Here is a 19,834-nt window from a genome sequence, read left to right as displayed (position 1 = left end):
AAAGACATCCGTTCAAAATGACAACTGAACTCAACACTTCGCCCACGCAACTAAGAACAACACTGTATATCAACACACAATCCTCCACCACAGAGAGAGCACAGAGGCCTAGTAATGATCTCGCAGCAACAATATGATTAGTGAAGCACAAAATCAATTAATGCAGCAGTAGAATCAATAGGTGTCTCTCAGCATATATGTCCTGCAGTTAATTAATAAACAAAAAGGACATTAAGCAGCAGAGCATCAGACTGTGGCAACGACTGTCATCAGTCACAACGTGTGTACTGATGGCATCAGCAGGAAGGGAAAGGGAATACATAGACAGATATAAATGTGAGCATGGCAAAATACCAAATACACCCACAGGCAACGAAGCTTACACTACACACATACATTGTCATAGACACATGCGTGTCTATGACCATGCATAGACACGCACATATATACAAATCCACTCATGCACATGCCCTTACGCACATGCACAAGCATTTATTCTCTTCTTTCACATAGAGAAATAACTGTAGATCCATGGTAATACTCTTTTTACTCTACTGTAGCAGCCCAGACCATATTAGCATCAATTTGGAACGGGCCCAGGGTTCGATGAGGCCTGAACTGTGTTGGAACCAGGCCCGGGGGTTTCCACCACCACCAGGCCGGCTCACTTCTTATTTACCATGCCTGATGAGTCCCCCTCATCATTACATTACAGACAGGATTGCAATCGACAGACTGAATAGCCACAGCGATCTAAAGCCATACCTCAGCCATACTTTACATAAACACATGGTGTACACTATCACTGCCCACAGTAGTTTATAACAATGCATTTCACACAAGTGTGAGCAGGCAATAGGCAAGTGTTTGTACTTTAGTTTTATGTGTAATCTGTTTTTATCTTGCTGGTTTTATGTTTTAATATTATCATTTGTTGTTTCAGGCACATATGTTTGGCTCCCCTATTGTTAAAAGACAATCAGATGGACTACTTGACTACCAAATTATTTTCCAGAAAGAGGTTTGTTTTTGGCAAAGCAGATATACTGTAATCTGTAACTCATTTCCACTCTGCCATCATCTGCTTTGTATGAGAGAGCAGTTTTCTTTCCTTGCCGTCTACCTCATTATTTAGGCTGCTTAGAGCCCGCATTAGAGGTCTATTGGATGTTATGTCAATTCAGGTCTCTGGCCAGTTGAACTCCCTGACACAACTTTAGCAGACAGTTGACCCTGTTATCACACAGCTGACATTAGAAATCGAGACATGACTCTAGACTGTGGATATATTTGTCTGTAATTGGTTTGACGGCATCAGTTAAATTGGCTCACTGGTTAATTCAATAGAGCATTATGGTAGTGATAAGCATTTGACATTTTATTGTTATTTATTAAAAAAGGGTTAACACGAAAGCAATTGTTTACTCCAAAATATGTCTTATGTACCACTTTTAGTTCTCCTGTTTGTTTACTTGCTACCCCGTTATGCTGTTACCATATTGATTCTGGCTGTGGCACGCGCTCTCTGACATCATTCAAATTCCTTCTCACCTCAATCATGTGATACAGCGCAGGCCGTCCGTCTTTTAGTCTCAATAGGAGGAAAACAATGAGATTTCTATCTGTAATACTATTACCAGCCGTAATAGGGTTAGAGCTGCCTGGGTTTACCTTGGTAAGGCAGCGGAAAACTTTATTAGGTTTAAGACCTTTTGCTTTTCTACTTTTTCTGCTGCTACTGATACATAAGAGCCTTTAAGCCCTTGAGAGAAAGGTATCAGCTTAGTACAAAAAAAAGTTCAAGATGGCCCCTAGTCTCACTTCTTCTCAAGCGACAAACAAAGTGTTATCTTTCAGGAGGTGGAACCTTTCTTATTTTTTTTTTTACATGTTGACGGGAGTAGTTTCGGTGTGGCACTGTGCGGCTGATTACAGGAGGAGTCTTAATCAGGTGGTGCAGTCTGCTCGGGGCCCTTGGGGCCGAGAGTGTGCTACATCCTGTCAGACTGCACGGAGAAACAATCAATCATCAGAACGGCTCCAAGACAGAGGAGAGAGAGAGGGCAGGAAGATAGGAGAGATGGAGGAAGAGGAGAAAGAGAGAACATGATGAGGGGAGAGAGAGAAAGAGACAGTGCCCTTGCAGAGACTAACATAGGGTTATATAGATGCAAGAACGCCTATGAAAATCCAATGAGTCTAGTTAGACAACAAGCCACCCTGTAAGAACGCAGTGTGGAAGCCAAGGCCACGTCAAAGCCCATAACAACTGATGTCTAACATTTTCATTGCTCCCCCTGTCTCTCTAACCTTCACCTACATGTTTGTTTCACTGTCCTGGCAAAGCGTCATCCTCACTGTCATGTTGTAAAAGTGATCACATTTTGGCCGTGGTTTCAAACGACCTCGCAGATAAACACCAAAGCCGGGAGGAAAAAGAATCAGAGAGCGAGAAGAACAGAGGGGTTGAGGTGGGCCTAGGTTTTACACTCTCCGGGCTCTGTCTGTGGGCTGTGTAATGATGCGGCTCTTTAAAGGACGTCTTAAATGAAAGGCCAGAACAATCCTTGGTGACAGGTGGGATTCTTTATCTAACAGAGGAGAAACAGGACAGGCCAACAAACACACACACACACACACACAGCCTCACGTGCACATACTTTTGGCTATGCACATTCAAAGGGGCATGCACACATAAACTACAGTAGAGGATTTCCTGCTCTGTCCATGTGAAGCAGAGGAGTTGCAATGGACAAACAGCAGATCCCATAAAGGTGATTTATAGAATTTAAAAAAGATGTGCGTACTTGGCACACACCATGAAGGATATTAAGTGCTCCAGAGGAGGGCTCGGACACAGATCTCCCCTGAAAACCTTTTAATCTCAACGCTGGAAGAAAAAAAAAATCTTCTCAAAATGTTTCAAAAAAACAGGAGATGTTTGTGTATGTGAGAGAGCAAGACAGAGAACCAGAGAGAAGACTTGTGTGATATGAAAAAGCCTGGAGTCCAGTGTTGTTCTAAGTCTGCCTCTCCTGGCAGGGCAAAAAGTGGAAAAATGTTTGGCTCACCTCTTGCCCCATCCCCCAGGAGAAGACATTCCCACCATCTGAAAAAAAAGAAAGAAAGAGAGAGAGGGTGAGAGAGAGAAAGACAGAGAGAACAGAGTAAAACCAACAGTCTGCAAACAATTCAAGAGAGGCAACAAATAGAAGCCTGGGGTTAAAATAGAAAAGAAAAAGAAAAAAACAAAAGTGGAGGGAGAGAAGGGAAATGCGCAGCTGACAAAAGTGGCTCAAGCATCATACATCAAGCACTTGTTACCTCTCCCGGTGCCTGTGATTGCACATGACTGCAAACAAGTCAGTGATAAAAATCTGAAGAAAGATGAGACCGATCGGGCTGGCTTTAAAGATCATCAATCACGGCCCTGTAAGCTCAGATATTATTAGTTCAAGTAAAGCTGCACTCTTCCATTTTATGGACATCATAAAAGACTTTGGGGGGGTGGAGGTGGAGTGGCGGAGATCCCCCAGTGTTTTAACTAGGACTGGGATGGATGTGTTTGGAAAAGCAGACCGGATGGATGGACAGCTCTAATGTAGTAGCGCTAACTGAATCACTCACACAGCACCGGGCTCCCCAGGGGAAGGAATGTGGGCTGGGAGTGTAAGGCCCCACTTATAATATGTTAGTGTAAGTAAAAGTGTATGGTGAAAAGGGCTCCGAGTGTTTTGGTGTGGTGTCATATGTGTGTGTGGGTATGACCTCTTAGATGTTTTGCATTTACTGCTTTTTGGACTCATTTATAGTTGCCAAGTGGCAATGCATTTCACATTTAAAATGTGACACATTGTGACCTCTAACAAGTACACCAGCATCACGACTCCAGAGACAGGAGGACAGGTTATTGCTAAAATATATTAAAAAAGAAAATTTTGGCTTAATAAACATTTTGTACTCTGAACTTTATATATGTTTGTGATATTTTCCTTATTGCTCAGAGATAGATATATTAAGATAGATTAAGTATAAGTAGATTAGTTGTGTAATTTTTTAAAACACTTCTGAGTATTACTTTTTTTGTTTATATGCTGTAAAGTGTGTGTTCCCAAACACCTGCTGATACCTGTTGACTAATAGTCTTTTCGAAATGACGTGTATCATATTATCTGCTGAAGAGCCATTATCTTTAACCGTTACATGCGACACCCAGTTTCAAAATACAAAACAATGGAAGCATGTCCTGTGGTCACATTGATCAAATTATTTACTACTTTCTGCTCTAAAATGTTTGTCAATCCATACCACTACCTCCTGAGCAATGTCTCTGTTTTTCACTTATTCCTCACAACTTTTCCCTCTCTCTCTCTGTCTGCCTGCCAGGGAGGACATAAAGGCCAGTGTGAAGTCCATCACTGCCTGGTGAATAGCTGCCCTTTGTGCCTCAGGACTTAATTCACAGGCTGAAAGGACCCCAGCCCTGCCATAGCACCTCTGTGCGGTGCCTGATTTAAAAGAGCTTGCATGTCCACTGAAGTCTGCCTGAAAGATTTCCCTTAAAGGTTAAACACACCAGGTTTAGTCAAGTTTTGAGGATTAAAAAATCATCTGGCTGACCAGTATGGAACCAGCATTCCAGATTGTAAATTTAATTTCCTTTTTTACACTAAGCTGAATACAAACAACTCTAGTGCCAACACTGGTCTCGCAGTCACTAACGTCTGCACTGTTGTCAAGGAAACCTGACTGTTTTTTCATGGTTGCCATGACCTTATTCAATATATAGACCCCCTCACCCCTCCATACTTTAACATACCCAAAGCAACGTCATTTGATGTCGCAGCCAGCTCATGGTAACATTTGGTGATTGTTCAGCAAAAAAAAAACTATTTCAGGCAACAAAACTTTTCTTTTCTCCTACTTTGGCATTTGGGAAAACGGATGGTTGCAGAGGGCATCAATAACACACCACCCTCTCTCCCCGTCTTTCTCTCTCAGAGACCCTTCCCGGGCTTGTTAGGCCTGACACTGGCACCCTAGTGAACAAAAGGACTGCACGGCTTAGGGCTGCCCTGGAATGTCAGCGGGTTCACATTTCACATGCAGATGCGTGACCCCAGAGCCCTTTAGTGGGAAGGTGCGCTTTAACCTCACAGAGAAGCAAGAGGCGGGGAGAAGGGGGGGTAAGGGGCACCTTGAGGGAATCTGGGATGGGGGGAGGGGTAAAAAATAAGAATGTCTGAGTTTGCACTGCTTGCAACTGCTCTTACAATGCTATATGTCTCTCTCAGCATCTAACTTCTCTCTCTCTTTCCCAAAACACTGCTGCACACAGTTAAACTCCGTTGATATACCTTATAGAATATTATAATTGTCGATATTCTGAAAACTTGTCAGAGCCGTCGCCTTTATGTGTGATCTGTGATGCGCCCCCTCTCTTCCCCCTACTTTGGAACACATGAAAGCATTAACTTTTAAAGTGCATACTTAAGATTTCTCCCCAAATAATTGAAAAAGCACAATGGGAGGGGTTATGTAAGGCAAAAGTACTGTGAGCTCCGCAAAAGAAACCAAAGCTACTGTCATCTGCTCTCTGTAGGCCCAGGCAGGCACAGTTTCAACTCAAGGGCTTCACACTTCTATAACTTGTTCTCCTTCCCTCGCTGCTCTCCCTATCCTAACTCTCTCTACCCGTTTGCCTCTTCCTCTCTCCTTTGCTCTCGATAGTGAAAACTTCAAAGGCAACAATATCTTCTGCAAAAGCATGAAACTTCAAGCACGTTTGTTTGTTTTGACCCTGAAGCCCCTTGCTACAACCCTCCACCTCCAACTTGCAAGTCCTGCAAAATACATGAGGGAGAGAGACCAAATCCAGAGCTGCTGTTTTCCCTCCCTGTCTGCCTGCAACCCTCAATCTTCCACGAGCTACTGTTGTGTAACTTTTGTAGAAAGCAGCTCTGGCATATGGCACCGCATCCAATACGATGACCTCACAAAACTGATGACAGAGTACAATAAGTTTCTTGTAAGGCAGAGGAGTACAAACTTTTCAAATACATTCAAATATTCCACTAAGAAAATGAAAATGAAAATCAATACCACACAAATGTGCGTGCACACACACACACTGAACACGCGCACACGTTTATGCTTCCACACTGACTCATCTAGCTTGGCCTCTGTAGGTGTCTGGGTTGAAGACTGGAGTTCTGATTTCTTTTTGGGAAGTACAAAAGTGCTTCATCTATCAGCAGGTTGCTGCCTCCAGCCATCCCGGATCTGTCATAACAGGAAAATAAAGACAATAAAACTGTATTAAAAATACAGTGCAGTAAAAAAACTATAATGCCAACAGTTACCTTCGATGACAATAAAGGAAAATCAGTAGACCTCTTAAATTTATAGTATTGTTTTATCATCTTGCAGAAACATTTTTGCCTGGGTCAGTACAATGTGGTTGTCTTGGAGGTTTTAAACATGACCTGCAATTAACAGACATGATTTATTCCACTGTGTCAGATTATTACATACAAAATTAAATCACTTACTTCACTTATAACTGAGACGATTATTCTGGTCCAATGCAATGGTGTTTGAAAATAATAGAAACATAAAATTACATGTATTATGTTGTTAACCTGTCATCAAAACGCCATCACTGTCACCTTCATGAGGCCAGAGTGCTTAATTGTTTATCTGTGTTGTCTACACAGTGTGTATGTGGGTATGGGGGGTTGTGTGTGCTCTGTGTTTAGCAGTTCTGCCCTCTAATAGTTGAGACATCTATAGCATCCACAGCAAGGCCAAGGGAGCAAGGGAGCAATCCATAGGCCTGCGTAGCCATGGCAACTAAACAAGGAATAGGCTAGATGTCAGGCGAGCATGGCTAAATTACCCATTAGAGAAAGCAGGAAGGGGAGAGAGGGAATACTGGTCAGGGCACAAGAGGCTAATGGGGAGATAAGATGGCCAACATATAGACTACACAAACACACACACACACACACACACACACACACACACACACAAAATGATGGGAAAACAGATAGGGGTTGTCACATGTAGGTGCCGACACAAACACATTCTGAAATGGGAAAATACAATTAAATGTGTACAAACTCTCACAAATAAATAAATACAAACACAATGTGCACATGTACCAACACAGTCAGAAACACAGCATTTACGCTGATATGCACATATAAACAGATGCATGTGCACACACACAAATGGCAAAATACATGGGCATACACACACACGGGTGCACACACACAACACAAGCATACAAAGGGCACAAAGGGAAGACAAAATGGTTTTAATAAAGACGCCCTCTTGGAGAGGTTGCTTGTGAATGTGAGGGAGATGTATTTATAGGAATCCTCCTGTGAAATCCTCTCTCCTCACATTTGTGCACATTTGTGCATGAGAGAGAGAGAGAGAGAGAGAGAGAGAGAGAGAGGTTGTGTTATTGCCTTTTTTCTTCATCCTAATCCTTGAGTCTATACTAATGAATAAAAGAATAAAGAATGAATCGGTGTAAGTATCTAAACCTTTGCAGGAGTGAAAAGGTAAAAGGGGATTGGCCTGGTGGTTTGTTCAGACACATGCACGCACACATGCACACACACACACACACACACACACACACACACAACATAGCCTGTGCACACGCACACACATACACTAATACTCACGCAAAAGCCACATGCACACACTGACACAAACCCCTCCACACACAGAGTCAGGCAGTCCTCCTGACTTTAATGCTGCACATTCATTTGCATGCGCCATAATTAGCGTCAGGCACACAGAGGCTGGTCCTGGGGGAGCTCTGTGATAACCGCTTCCCCTTCTATTAGGGCTCTCATTCCAAGAGTGTCAGACATTGCACATCTTCATTGTGGGGCCTGCAGCACATCGGCTCAGTGGAACCTCTGCTGCTGTAGCTACTGCTGGAGCATGCAGGAGCAGAGTGGAGACGATGGGGACAAGCAGCTGGAGAAAAGGTGGAGGATGCTACACTTGATGGAGGGTGTGCAGAGGGAGAAATGAGGAATGAAAGATGTAAAGAAAGAAAAGGAATGAGGTGATAAGTTTGGAAGACAAAAAGAAAGAGGGAAAGAGAGACAAAGAGAGGTAGCACATGGCTAAGGCGGTTGCACATTGTGCAGCAGACAGACAGAGAGACAGGCTGGACAGAGGTAATGAATGCAGTTATTAAATTGTTTCAGCTGCAAAGAGGTCTATTCTTATGCCATTATAAAGGGAACAATTTATCCCCACTGATCGGCCCTGTCTCCTTTCTCCTCGCTCACTTTGATCTGCCAGCATATTGCCTTGATGTGTCCTATTCAATAGCGAATCTGGGGCAATTTTAATGCTTTTGTACCTCGCCACCGCTCCACTTCTCCCTCCCTGTTTAAAAATAGCTGTTAATTATAAGTGCAGTTTAAATGTCTCTAGTGACCCAGAAATGCAGGTTGGAGTGAGAAGAAGGGATTGAGCATCTCCAAGTTTAAAAAGAGCGAGACACCATTTCTTTTCCTCTTTATCATGCTTTCTTCAATCTCTCCTTTCTCCTTTCACCCCCCTCCCACGCCTTTGTCTTCTCCATTCACCTCCCCTTCGATTCCACTTCTCCATTCCTTTAGTGTTCCTCCACATTTCTTTTTCTCCAGCTCTCGCTCTCTTTTTTTCCTCTGTGGCGTTTCTTCAGCTCGGTGGGAGTGAGCAGGGCTGGAGGATAGGGGATTCAGTTCTTTCTCTCCAACACACGAGAGAACTGCAGCGAGACATCGGAGACCATGGCTGTGAAACCGCTTCAGTCTGCAGATTGTATGTGCGTCACACCAAGTCTTTGTATCTATCTCCTCAACTTCCTCCTCTTATGCAGCCGCAGGAGTGGGATGTTGAAAGGAACGGCATGTGAAGGTGTGCTAGGTAGCGCAGTACGAGGCAGAGGCGTAGAGTATACCTGTGGGGAAGAGAAGGGGCTGTGCAGGGACCTGAGGTGTGCACCTGGGGGGTGCAGTGTTATAAATAAAGCATTAGCCTCTTGAAGGGAACAGAGATGTGAGGGCTGTCTCTGCAGCTCTCTTTTCCCCACTAACTCCTACTAACAGTTAACCTGCAGGCATGTACATGTACCCCTTTCATCGCTGAAGAGGTACATGTAACAGTACAAAAAAATCACTAAGAGGTAAACTGTGGGACTGTCTTGTGTCAAAATCTGGGCACCAGATACCAGCTGTCTGACCTTAAACAGCGCTGTGTTTGTTGGTCTGTTTGGCTGAGGGACCTCAGAGCACCTCAACCATCAGAGCTCAAGGTCAGGTTTGTGATAATTACATTGTTTAAAGTCAGACTGTTAAGTGAACTGAAAAATAAATTAGCTTGACAGTTTATTGTGTTAGCAGACATGCTGGTTGGAAATAAGAATATACATTGTTCTAATAATCAGACTATGTATATGAAATCCAGATCCTATTTGATCATATGCTCTCATTATTGTCCACACAAATCCTGGTGCAAACAATGACATGAAACTGATTAGCAATACTATACTAGGGATATTGTGAAAATTGCTTTAAGCCAATTAACTATTCTGCTCCCCCACTAATACTCTTATCTCATGCGCTTCTCTTCCCATTCTCAAGGTGTACGTGCCTAAACCTGTCACTAACCATTTCAAATACACACCTATTATTTGACTGGAGATAAGAAAAGATAAGTGATGAGGATATTTTCTTCCTCTTTTGTATCTGTTGATAGTAAGCAAAGATCTCCTTCCACTCATCATAGTTTTATTGTGCTTTCAGACTGCTCCAATCTTGCCCTGTTTATGAATGCAGCTAAACTAAAAATGTCTATAGGAAGAAATATGCTAACCTCAGCACAATATTGGCTCTAACTAAAAATGCATATGACCTCTCTCCATTTGCACTGGCCAGCCAGGCAATGATTAAAGTATGCTTCCATCAGCATCCATGGTCCAGCCTGAAACTTGAAATATGTACAGGAGATAACCGAGCAGTGCTGAAACTAGCGTTCAAGGCGGGCAAGCACTTGATAGATAAATGAGAACATTGTATTGGTTTGTCCACAGGCGTGGCATCATTGACAGAACTTATAAAACAAAGTATTAATGCTGTCCTTGGTATGGAAGGCATGATAGTAAATAAAAAGTTATCTAGTAGCAGTAAGAGACATCAGCACTGCCTGATAAAACCACACAAGTGGTAGCTTGTGAAAGCTCCAATTGGAGTCACCTCAAATGATTCAAAATAACAAGGCTGCCACTGTAACACAAGCTAAATAATTTTTCCAGGTCGAAATGTGAAACTATTAATCTCACAAGAAGTAGTGGCTGTGTTATTCTTGTTCTTGTGAAAGGATGACAAATTACAGTTTTCTCTGTGTCAAACAAACAGATGTGTTGTTTTATTTGTCAATAAACATGCCAAGAGTGCAGCACTCATAAATAAAGGGTCATCCTGATACAGGAGTTCTTGATAGTCTAATGGTCTCATGGTCAGCATGTTAATTCTTCCATAAATGTCCATGGGGATTCAATTGACAAGATTAACATGTCTGTTTTCCAAAACACAAGGGCAAGGGTGGAAGTGGAATTACGAGAAAGTAAATGATACGGTCACTATTTGTTCCAACAGACTAGCATGCAAAGCTAATGAGTGAGATGACTGACTAAATCAAGTCAGACTTTATTTTATGACTCACATGAAAGCAATCATTATTTGGAATGATCAGAATTGAATTTGACTGGATTCATTTAGCAAACCAATAATCATCTATGAACAGTCTTGATACATCTGGGCAGCAAGCTTTTGCAGACATCTTTTGACTATTTACTCCACAAAATCCCTTTGTATTGAGCACGCCATGCTTGAAATGTCCCACAAACACAAATTTAAGCCACTATAGTTCAACTTCCTCTGATATTACACCGAGATACAATATTTTACCTCGGTAATAAAAAAGAATCAAAGATAAACAAAGGAAAAAAAGAGAAAAAAGGATGTCAGTGTAGAGATGCCAGTAAGAGATGCGAGTTAATGACCTTGATAAGACCAGGGACACGGAGAGCCCGAGGAGAAGACGTGATGTGTTGCCGTGACAGTGGTGTAGTAGTGCTGGTGACAAGGGGAGACGAGGAGCCTGCACTTCTTGGCTGGTGTTACACATTAGTGTTGTTGTTAGCCAGGGGCATCAAGGGTGATTGTGTTTGTGTGTATGAGCGTGTGCTTACAGAGCAAGGTAAGAAGACATCCCGGTCGAGGCCTTGCATGGTGACAGAGGCTGATACCAATCTAATGAGATAAGAAACGTATGCAAATGAACCTGGCCACAGTTCACACTAATCAGCTTAACGCCCAGATAGATATCAGCTATCTGTCGCATCGCATGCACACACACACACACACACACACACACACACACACACACACACACACACACACACACACACACACACACACACACACACGCATTGCACACAGGCTCTCAGAAGTTCAAACAATCAGTGAGAGGATTTGTCATGCCATGTATGAATGCACAGACACACACAAACAGGCCCACTCAATATACAGTACAATAAAGATAGCAAGTCAAACTGTTCATCACACCTGTAAACTCAAAGGAATCTATAGGCATGCATTTGTCCAATCAACAGCTTGCACACATACTGTAAGTGTGTGCATTCCCACAGCTATGAACACACTTGCATACACGGTAGAAACCAAACGGGTGAATGGATGCTACTGTTTATGGGTCATTCAGTTCTTGGGGTCATGCCTTTGACAAGGTAAGGACAAGGGGCCCCAGCGAAAGAATGCAAGATCCCAAATAGCTGAACGTAACAGGGAAAAGTTTTCAGTAGAGCCTAATAGGCAGACAAGAGTGACCTGTAAATGGCACTTTTTTTTAACTGAATGTCCTTGCAGTATTATCACAATGCTGTCAATCAATATGTCATTAACTAACATTGCAGATTTTGAGGATTTTTAATCACAGTATTTCTGCCAGATTAAAAAAAAGGAATTAATTTATTCCTGCCCCATGATGCCAAATGACAATTATTGCTTTTTGTAACACATGAATTTATTACAAAGATAATTTTTAATGTTTTCAATCCACTCAAATGGATGTCTCTGCAAAAAAAGTGTTAGGATGTCATTTTAAATGGTGTGTGGTCACCAGACAGAGGGAAAAAGTCGTGCCCCAGCTGTACACTTCAACACATATCGCTGCAGCTATTATTATCTGTGGGAATGCTGGGCATCCTACATAGTCTGGGGGCAAAATAGTGACTACCAGCAAAAGACTGGCCCTGGAAAAACACAGCTGCCCTTGATGCAGGCTGTCCACTGACCTTCGCTGATGCACAAGCATGTACATCAGAAATTCTCGCAAGTCTGACTTTGTATTACAATAGGAGCTTGTTATTATTTTAATTTGTCATTTAAGGGGCTTGATGTACAAATGTTACTATTACCAGCCATGACAACCTAGTGAGGAAAAACATCAGCTCTTACAAAACTGAACCTGTGACAATCCAGCTTATAGTATAAATGTGGATATTAAGTATTTTGTGTTGCAGATAATTATTAAAATCCAATATCTGTTAAGGAATAGCTGTTTAGTGCAAGTGTGTACTACAAATCATATCGTTATGTCAACAGCTGCAATTTTGCCATGAACCTTTAAATTTTTCATATTTCTGCGTGCCATATCTTTGCACCTTTTCTCTCTTTCTACTCTCCTCTCTCATCCTGTGTCTCTCTATGTCTCTCCGCCTCTTGGATCTCTCTCTGACATTTACCACTAAGCTACCTATTTCAGTCGACCTATTCTTAAGCAAAGCTGGGCCAAGACATCTTTATGGAAATCGCTGCTCTGGGTGTGTTGATTTGCAAAGGGCATGGAAGCTGTTCAGCTAGCCTTACCCTCTCTTAGGTTATACAGCAAGAGATGGAGATGGGGAGACAGACAGTGACTTCCACAAAGACAGACAGTGACGTAGAGGAAGTGAAATAGAGAGCACCTTGCTATAACTATATTGGTTGGCTCCAGTATGTTGGCGCCCATCTTATCTGGCTTCAGTCCCACACAGCATTCATCTAATGAAAACCTGGCTGGCTGGCCGGCTGGCTGTCTCATCAAGGCTCATTGCCAAAGGTTCCTCTCCCCTGCATCAAAGTCACTCTGCTTTAATGTAGCTTTTATCAATGGCCAAGTAAAAGCAAATAACTTCACTGAAAATTTGAAAGAAACCATAAAAAGAAATCTAAAGCAGAGATGAAGGGAGAGGACTAGTAATTCTTTAGGGGCACTCAGGTGGACTTTTTGTGGTAACAATCAAATCAGAGAAAGGATGTTTACTATGCGTCCATAACTGTGCATTCACACATTCAACACACACAAATACAAGGGCTATGTCTCTCTCTCTCACACACACACACACACACACACACACACACACACACACACACACACACACACACACACAAAGAAGAATGCACACACAGAAAAGCACACACACATGGACAGACATACATATAAAAGGCATTAACTGCTGAATATAGTACACATGGTACAAGTATGCTACATAGCTGTCACGCTTTGAAAAATCCCCAAGTGTCGCATTACAGTAGACTGCTAAAACTGTGTTGGCTGGTGATAGCTTGGAGACCACAGCCAGACTACAGTAGCAGCCAGTCCCCCAGTGGATGACTGGGCTCTGAATATGAGCTCAGTCACTGTAACAAGCCCCACTTAGTCACTGGCTCTATCACAGGCTCTCTCTCCATAGACCCTCTATGCAAACAGGCCACTTAAAAACACCATTACCGGGAGATTGCTCAAGCCTTAGAAAGCAATTCTGAAGTGGCGTGTGTGAGAGAGGATGAGAGGACAAACAGGGGTTTTGACAAACTGAGAGAGGGCTGAAAATATGGAGTAGGGGGCTACAAAAGGAGGTTTGCTAAGGAAGGTACTGATGGCACTATAGAGTACACTTCTAATTTGAGGCATTTGGCAGTTGACACTTGAATGATAATAATGAGTGACAACTACATGATTCTGCAGATGTGCACAGGTGAGAAGAAACAATGGCCCTTGTGTTGAGTCATTCTCTGAGGTAAGCTACACTGAAACAGCAAATTTTGACGATACTGAAACATGTAGAGTGAATTGTTAGCTACTTTGTCTGGTTACAAAAGATCTGTTTTCATCTTTCAAACTGATGTCTTTTGTTAAGAGCATGAGCACAACATGTTTAAACAATCCCAGAGAGAGTCCCATGACTCCAAATGTATTTCCCTTTGAAAACATCACTGTTTGTGGGTTCATGGGGGAAAGAATAAAGATGAGTCACATGCTGACCCATAATGTCCCATCTTCACCCCATTACTCCCTCCTTGTCTCACCCTCCACAGCTACCTCCCCCACCCATCTGTCTCTCATCCCTCTCTTACCCTTTTCCCATTCCTCTCTCACCCTTTCCCATCTTTCTCTCATCTCTCTCTCGTCCAGCCTCTCATCACTTGTTCATAACTTCGCAGCGGTGGTTAGGCAGAGTCACAGTTTCCATCAAAGAGACCAAGAATGGATATTTTTAGGCAGGGGCTCACTTTGAGCAGCCGTTCCACAGAGAATAAACCATGTCCAAACGTTAATGCCATGTTACACAGAAGAGGGCATGAGGTAAGTCTCTCTATCTCCCTCCCTTTTTCCTCCTTCCCTTCCTCATCTTTTTTTCTTTCCCGAGGGTTTGCTGCACCATGACTGCACAGTAACTATATGGGTGTACCCCCCGCCACCTTCACTGCCCCATGCTGTCCTCTGGATCTGTGTCAAGCAAGGGAGCAGATTGGGAGTGGGCATGGGTGCATGCCAAAGTATTCTGGGAAGAGCTCCAAAGAACATATTTGTTGAGTGGGGAAGAGAGCGGAAATGGCCTGGTGTCTGAGGGGAGGCACGGTTGAGAAAAGTTGGGTGAAGCAAGGGTGAGAGACACAGAGTGAGGTGGCAAGTTGAGTCACTGGGTACGGCTGAGGTGGTTGGGGGAATGGGAGGGTTGCTTTTGTGTGAGGAATGACTCATCACTTACGAAAGGTGATTTCACTCATCTGTGATACTTGCCACATTGTCCTCTGAGACATCCTAAGGGTCGGGACCCCAAATAGAATCTATTGATGAGAAGATGGGCGTGAGGAAGATTTCTGGGACTGATATATTGATGCTATTCGAGCAGAGATTGACATATAATTGTTACATATAATGTAGTAAGCGATGATTGGAGTGATATAGAAATGGTTTGAATATTTATTTTATTTTTTATTAATCTTCTTTCTCCCAGTTTTCATTTCTAGAAGAAGTTGGCAATGTAATACATTGTACGTATAATGTATAATGATGTTAAATATTAGTTATTTGTTCATGGAAGCAGCTTCCGAGTCAAATTGGTGTACAATCCACAAAGAAATATTCTATTTTCATTCAACCTGAAAAAATTAGTGAATTAAAGTCTGAAATCCAAAAATTGAATCCGAAAGTTTCAAATGTATACAAATAATAGATTTGAAATACTGTACTGCATTATTTGTGCTATGTATCAGCCCTAATTAATTATTTATTGCTAATAATGATTAATTGCAGCTATCATTACAAATGGTTGACCAAAAAACGGGTTCAAAGGCAACAAATTAACCAGTAATAGCAGCAGTGAGTTATGAAACAAAATAAATCGGGGTAACACTTTATATTAAGGTCCTTGTAAGTCCTTACAAGATGCTTATTAACATTACTGTGTGTTTAATAATGGCATTATAATACTGCTAATAGCAGGCTATAAGAGATGTATAATAAGAACATTAATAAAAGCCTCATGAGTATCTTATAGTTCTTCAAAATAGCATTACAAACACCCATAACCCACCCATTATGTCTTTGCAATGCCTTTATTAATCTTTTGTTTGCTTATTGATATTAAAATATACTTTATTGCTCATCTTTTATAAGTTAACTATGCACTTGTTAACAGTTAACTATGCTTTTTGCAGCTAAAGGGATCCAAAGCGAGAACAATGTCCTATTACTTGTTAATTAATGGTTATTACAAGGACCTTAATATAAAGCGTTAACAAAATCGGGTCAGGTTGTTTCAGGTCCTGGATCGGGCAAATTACTTATTGTTTAACCTGTATTTACACACATCTTCAAAAGTTTAATTTCAATATATGTTGCTAAATTTGTTGACTCATATTTTTAAGGGGATGTCCAGTTTTTCAGGACTTCTGTAATAGTTGCAATATGAGTGAATGTGACTCTCACACAGCATGTTCACCACACACAGAAGCCACCTGTTGATATGCAGTGTGTATGTGTGTGTGTGTGTGTGTGTGTGTGTGTGTGTGTTCCATGTTATAGGGCTGGCCTGTGACATGCCATACTTCAGTGCCAGGGGTTTTGTAGGGTCAGTGCTATTTCACACACCTCCTGGAAAATGAGTGACCCTGGAACAAAACATACCGCCCGTGACAGCGTGACCTTTGGACATATATTTTACTCCCATGGATTAGAGCTGTCTTTTAAAAAAACAATTACTGACAGTAAATATGTATTTGTTTTCAGCTTTTGGCCTACGATTTTGTTTCAGAAATATGTTGCAATAATTGACTCTTGGCCAGTTGAATCAATTCCAAGCCTTGCTGGATCATGAGATGCAGTGATTTAACTCTTAAACAAACATTATAAAATGTCAAAAGCAAACATGTATGGACATTTTCCAGGCTTCTTCTAGTTTTAAAATGCCTAGAACTAATATTTTAGATGTCGCTCAGGCCAGTACGTTACAAAGGGGAAGAAAGGCAGAGGTGGAGGGGGTGGATTATGCAGCCCACACAGTGACCTCTAAAGATGACACTGAAATGGCTTAGCTACTTGACAGATACCATCATGTGAAAAGTATGTTTCAGCTCCATATTTCCTCATGCCACTGTAGCTAAACTCTGAACAGGTTGTATGTTCACACACCTCACAAGGTCAGAAAAGCAACATCAAACAGATTGTTGAGTCCTTGTGGGATCAGGCTTTCTTCGGCTGTCTTTTGTCTTCCTTTTGTCACACGCACTCACTCACTTGAAAGGGCACTATGAAAGTGCTCAGATATGCAACAGATACATAAATATAACATAGACACACACAGACAAACATAGACGGAGACAGGACTCATAAACACCTTCATACACAGTTGAATAGGTTAAAAAGTGGCATATGTACACATGTAACCCCCCAATCACACATACATAACCCCCCATCACACACATGCACATACCATGTGCACTGGCTGGCATGTGGGGGTCATGCATAGCACATAAACTGGAAGCGGCACCTTCATGTAAATTCTTCCCTCTTGACAACTGAGCATTCTCATAAGCTCCAGTAGTCAGCTGTCTACTGCATTCTCCAAGGGGCAGGCATGACATTATGTTAATTTAGGGGGCCTCCTAGGTGTGTGTGAGCAACTTTGTGACTTTGTGCAAGTGTGTGCTAGTGCTTAGATGCATGTGAGTTTAAAAGCTGATGTATACCAATGTGTGCTTAAAGAATGGCATGAGAAATGTAAAATAAAATACACACTACCTGTGTAAATAACGCTGGAATGCAGAAGTCGACTCATAATTTGATATCCAATTACATGTCAGTATTTGCACTGACATGTTTGTCAGTGCAAATATGAGGGCATCTTCATCCATCCGTATCAATCTAGTCCCCACTGTGTGGCTACAAATAGACGTGCAAAGTGGCTCAATCCCTGTTGAATGTTTATCCAGGGAGGTGGATTAGAGCAAAACGGACATCTCCGTGCCACAGTGCTGAGCCTGATACCCCAATAAGCCTGGCATTTCCTGCCCTATGAGAGCCATAATGAAGAGGGTGCTGGACGGCCTAAGAGCCTGAATCCCCCCAGACCTTTATGTGGCTTTTGTTCAGCTGGTAGACAAGAGGATAGGAGGAGATAACATTATCAACTCCCCGACAAAGAGTAAAACTAACACAGACATACACGTAGCTCATAAATGTTAAAAAATTCTTGAAATAAAAGGGCATTCTAGCACGCAACTGGCTCTGAGAATATGCCGATGGACACGGTTTAGAGCACACACCTGCCAGTACAAAGATGCTAAGAGTTAGCGAGGGGTTACTGGCACGCCTCTGGCCTTCTCACTCCCTCTAACTCCACTTCTTACTCTTTGCTTTGAACACAATGATTCATACAGAGAGCCATACAGTGCCTTACAAGGAGCAGCACAGGGGAGGGCAACAATTAGTCTGTTAGTAAACAAGTCCGTCACTTACGACTCCCATTCCCCGCCTCTGCTCTTACATCGTCCCGCCCAACCCAGGAGGGGGTGCTTTGTAAGAGAAGGTGGAGAGTGTCAGACCACTTGAGCTCCACTTCAGAGTGCAGAGAGAGAGTGAGAGTGGTGGGACTCTGCTCCCTGAACTTGGAAGTTACCACAAGTACTTCAGATCACATTGCAGGCAAAATAAATTTAGAAAACTCTCATATGTTTCGCATGAAAAAATAATTATTAAAGTGAAAAAAAGGGAGGGAAAGAACAGGGAGTTAATGGAAAAAGGCACTGCACATAAAAGGTCAAAAATAAAATCAACCTCTAGGTTAAATTAATGAGGAACCGAGCAGAGGTATGCGTGATTCCTGACAGGTCTTTATTGCCCTGGTGAAAAGTCAGTGGCAGGTAGAGAGAAGAAGAGATTAAAGTAGAGCTGGGACAAAGGCCATCTGCATCAGTGGACTATGTTTTTCATCCCTGTCTTTGTGTGGCTGTCAGCCTGGCATTGGACTTCTGTGCATGAGTGTGTTCATTCATGTGTCTGTGGATGTGCAGCCCTGTCTGCATCTGTGTGTGTATGTGGTGCTGAAGTGAGAGCACAGGGCAAGGAGGGCAGGGGGTTCAGGGCAGCGTAAGGTAATCCTTTAAGTGGGAGACTTTAACTCTTTCAAAAAGTAAACAGCCAAGCAGTTGAGGGAGTATTGTCGTTGGGTAGTGTTACAGCACTGCAAGAGAGCCCCAGGGCACCGTGTGTGAGTGACTTAGGGAAGCTATGTGTACGTGTGCTGCAGGGAGGGGTAGTGTGTATGTGAACCTCTCAAGCCATGTCTCACGCTGGCTGCAGCCTTGAACAGCTCTGTGGCAGGGAAAAAGAGAGCAGATGCCTCTTCACTGGGGTGCATCGGGCCACCAAATATCACTGATCATGTCCCAATTCAATTACAGGCCACCAACTGATGCATAACAGAATCTGTTTGTGTGTGCGTGATTGGGTGTGTCCTTGAGGCCGTATGTGTGTGTCTGGAAAAATCTGTGTGTGTTATGTGTGTGCGGGCATGCGTAGCTGGCGTGTTAGTGTTCCGGGGTTAAGGGGGAAGGAGGATGACCCCGCACAGCTGACGGTCAGCCATGCAGGACAGAACAACACAATAACACTCTTGTTAACCAGGACATGGCATACCTCCCACCTGTTACCCCCAGAGCCACACACAGGCAGACACATGCTTGCACATGAACAGAAACCTAAAAACACTAACACATGCACATACACACTCTTCTACATGCATGCACCTTGGGAAAGTGTTTCAAACCCCATACTGAGTGCTTCCCTGCGATGGCTCATTTGAGGCCTCTCCTTCCTTCATTTAGCAGCATGTCCATTTATCTCTGGGGCTGTCGGGGAGGTACTCATCGCTTAACCTACTTCCTGTCTGTCTGTCTGGCTAAAAACTGTA

General features: G+C 42.7%; 1 protein-coding gene across 1 annotated transcript in view; it reads right to left on the bottom strand.

The window, feature by feature from the left end:
* Positions 1 to 19,834, bottom strand: part of LOC131974411 (uncharacterized) — a 291,428-nt gene that overhangs the window by 13,976 nt on the left and 257,618 nt on the right. The window contains exon 7 of the mRNA XM_059336707.1: positions 3,072 to 3,109. Coding sequence (XP_059192690.1) covers positions 3,072 to 3,109 — 38 coding nt within the window. The remainder of the gene's footprint in view (positions 1 to 3,071; positions 3,110 to 19,834) is intronic.

The sequence above is a fragment of the Centropristis striata genome, chromosome 7, assembly GCF_030273125.1.
Source record: "Centropristis striata isolate RG_2023a ecotype Rhode Island chromosome 7, C.striata_1.0, whole genome shotgun sequence".
NCBI classification, from domain to species: Eukaryota; Metazoa; Chordata; class Actinopteri; order Perciformes; family Serranidae; genus Centropristis; species Centropristis striata.
The sequence above is the reverse complement of the archived record's forward strand: the minus strand, read 5'-3'. Positions and strand labels throughout refer to the sequence as shown.